At 42.4% G+C, this 2,746-nt stretch overlaps 1 protein-coding gene across 1 annotated transcript in view; it reads left to right on the top strand.

Annotated features, from left to right (window-relative positions):
- LOC108229772 (oocyte zinc finger protein XlCOF6.1-like) overlaps nucleotides 1-2,254 on the top strand; it is a 3,554-nt gene extending 1,300 nt beyond the window's left edge. Inside the window, exon 2 of the mRNA XM_017405445.3 lies at nucleotides 5-2,254. Within this exon, the coding sequence (XP_017260934.2) occupies nucleotides 5-1,308 (1,304 nt within the window). The 3' untranslated portion in view covers nucleotides 1,309-2,254. The remainder of the gene's footprint in view (nucleotides 1-4) is intronic.
- Nucleotides 2,255-2,746: the final 492 nt, after the last annotated feature.

Raw genomic sequence — 2,746 nt, 5'->3', positions numbered from 1 at the left:
GAAGAAGCTCCTGAAGAATGGAGGCCTGGTGTGGACCAGCTGGACTCAGGGCTCCTCAATGTCAAAGTGGAAGAGGAGGAACCTTGGACCGGTCTGGAGGGGGACCGACTCAACGTGAAGGAGGAGACTGATGTCAGCAGGTTTTCAGTCACTGCAGTTCCTTTGAAGAGCGAGGATGATGAAGAGAAGCCTCTGTTCTCACAGCTTCATCGGCACCAAGTGGAGGACAGAGATCTTCCAACCTGCAGCCCAGATGATCAGATGGAAGCAGCAGCTGATGAAGAGGACTGTGGAGGAGCAGAAACTGCCAGGAACTCAGAAGTAAATACTCCCAAAGAGGATTCCAGCTCGTCAGAGACAGAACTCAGTGAGGATTATGAAGATGACGAAGATGTGGACAATCCTGACCTGTCAGACTGTGGGCCAGGAACTGGAGACACTAACAAAGAGTGGAAGGAGAGCAGGGCTCCTGAGTCAGGTGTAATGATTAATAAGAAAAATGTAGAGTCACGCAAAAATGTCCTCACCGAACCAAAACCATTTCAATGTGACGTTTGTGGAAAAACGTTTAGCCAAAAATCTCATTTAAAGACGCACATGAGAGTCCACACGGGAGACAAACCGTTTCCTTGTGATGTTTGTGGACAAAGATTTGGCCAAAAGTCAAGTTTAAACAGACACATCAGGATCCACAGGGTAGACAAACCGTTTGCTTGTGACGTTTGTGGACACAGATTTAAGCAAAAAACATATTTAAAATTACACATGAGAATCCACACAGGAGACAAACCGTTTTCCTGTGGCGTCTGTGGACAAAGATTTAGCCAAAAGCCAAGTTTAAACTCTCACATGGTATTTCACACTGGAGTAAAACCATTCGCTTGTGATGTTTGTGGACAGAGATTTAGCCAAAAGCATAATCTAAACAGACACATGAGAGTCCACACCGGAGACAAATCATTTCCCTGTGACGTTTGTGGACAACGATTTAGCCAAAAAACAAACTTAATCTTACACATGAGAATCCACACAGGGGACAAGCCGTTTCCCTGTGGCGTTTGTGGACAACGATTTCGCCGAAAGCATCATTTGGACAGACACAGCGCAACCCACACAGGAGACAAGCCGTTTCCCTGCGGCAATTGTGAACAACGATTTCGCCGAAAGCAGCATTTGGACAGACACACCAGAGTCCACACAGGAGACAAACCGTTTCCCTGTGACGTTTGTGGACAAAGATTTAGCCGAAAGCAACATTTGGACAAACACACCAGAACCCACACAAGACAGGAAACGGTTTCGCTGTAAACATTAAAACAACTCCTAGAGACTCACATGAAAGGTCACACAGAGCTGGACGCTCACAGTTCCAAGGTTTGTTGTTAAATAGTTTGACTTCAGTCACCACAGATACTGTCCACATCTGTACTTTGAGAGTTTAGAATTAGGGCTGGGTGAAATATTGAGTATAGTTCAGATACTGATAGTTCTCTCTGGTGTGATATGCAAAAATGCAGATATTTAGTATCAATTTCACCTTGTATTTTTAACTGTCTGCCTGTGAGGAACTAGTAGTTTAGCTTTTCCCAGCTTCTTTAAACGCATCATAGCTCACTCCCCCTCCCAGCCTGAGAACCCTGGCAGCCGCCCGCCTCATTCAGCGAACTGAGTCGACTTTTTCACGTCGAAGAAGTCTGCTCGTGGCCCCCAGAGTTACTCTGGACTTTGTGAAATCGCTGTTTGTCTGATAGGTGTCGACACGGTTGTTTCTGAGAAAACTCATGCGTCTGTGCGCGCTACATGATGACTCAGAGGCTTCCGCTAACATGTAGCTGATAAAACAACTGTTTGACAAAACAAAGAAGAAATTACTGGACAAAATAACCTTCCAGTAAGCTCAGCATGAGTAAGAAACTTTAAAGACGTGTGAATTAAAGTGGTTGTGGTGGAAATTCCCAAAGACGAAGACATCTATCAATAGAATTTAACAAATTGAAACAAAACAAATGTTTCAACTGTTATTTTTTTATATTTTAGTGGTACACTGTCTCATGTTTTGACAAGAAAGGTTGAACTGAGAAAAAGAAATGGAAGAAATATGACTTAAAACTGTTGAAAACATAACAACTTCACTATTACTGGTTGTAATTTAATTTGTATTTTTATGTTTTAATTTTGTTACAAATGTCCCTGAAGTTTGAACTTTGTGAAGCTTCTAAGAAGAATAAATCAGATACAGCCACATTTTAATAAATTTTGTTTACATTTTTTAGGGGTTTATGCTTCTTTTTTATGTTTTAATCTATGAAATGCTCCTATAGTAATTGAAAGTTGTGTGTGTTGTCACCATTCTAAGTGTTAAATTGGCAACGACAAAGTGCCTTTAAAGGCGGACATTTGAGGGGATTAAAGGTTTAAATTCTGTCCCATTGAGTGCTGTGATGACAGTGGTCAGTGGTTTTTTTTTTGGTACATCTCTTCCTTCTGCTTTTTTAGTTTACTGTACTCCGCGTAACGAAAGCCCAGACGCGTCACAACAGGAAGCTGCTATGATGAGACACGTTATGAAATAATGACATGATGACGAACTTTGATTTGCCTCACACTGTTTCTGGTGTTCACCTCTGATCCTTCCCCCTTCCTGAATCCGGGTTTGGGAGAAGAAATGTGCTGATGAATGCAGGTTCCCTGAGGGATGGCACCAGATGGTAAGTTTCTGACTCAGCACAAGCTTTTATTTTGGTGA

This window comes from Kryptolebias marmoratus, unplaced genomic scaffold (genome assembly GCF_001649575.2).
Source record: "Kryptolebias marmoratus isolate JLee-2015 unplaced genomic scaffold, ASM164957v2 Scaffold277, whole genome shotgun sequence".
In the NCBI taxonomy this organism is placed as follows: domain Eukaryota; kingdom Metazoa; phylum Chordata; class Actinopteri; order Cyprinodontiformes; family Rivulidae; genus Kryptolebias; species Kryptolebias marmoratus.
This window is presented reverse-complemented; position numbering and strand designations above follow the sequence as displayed.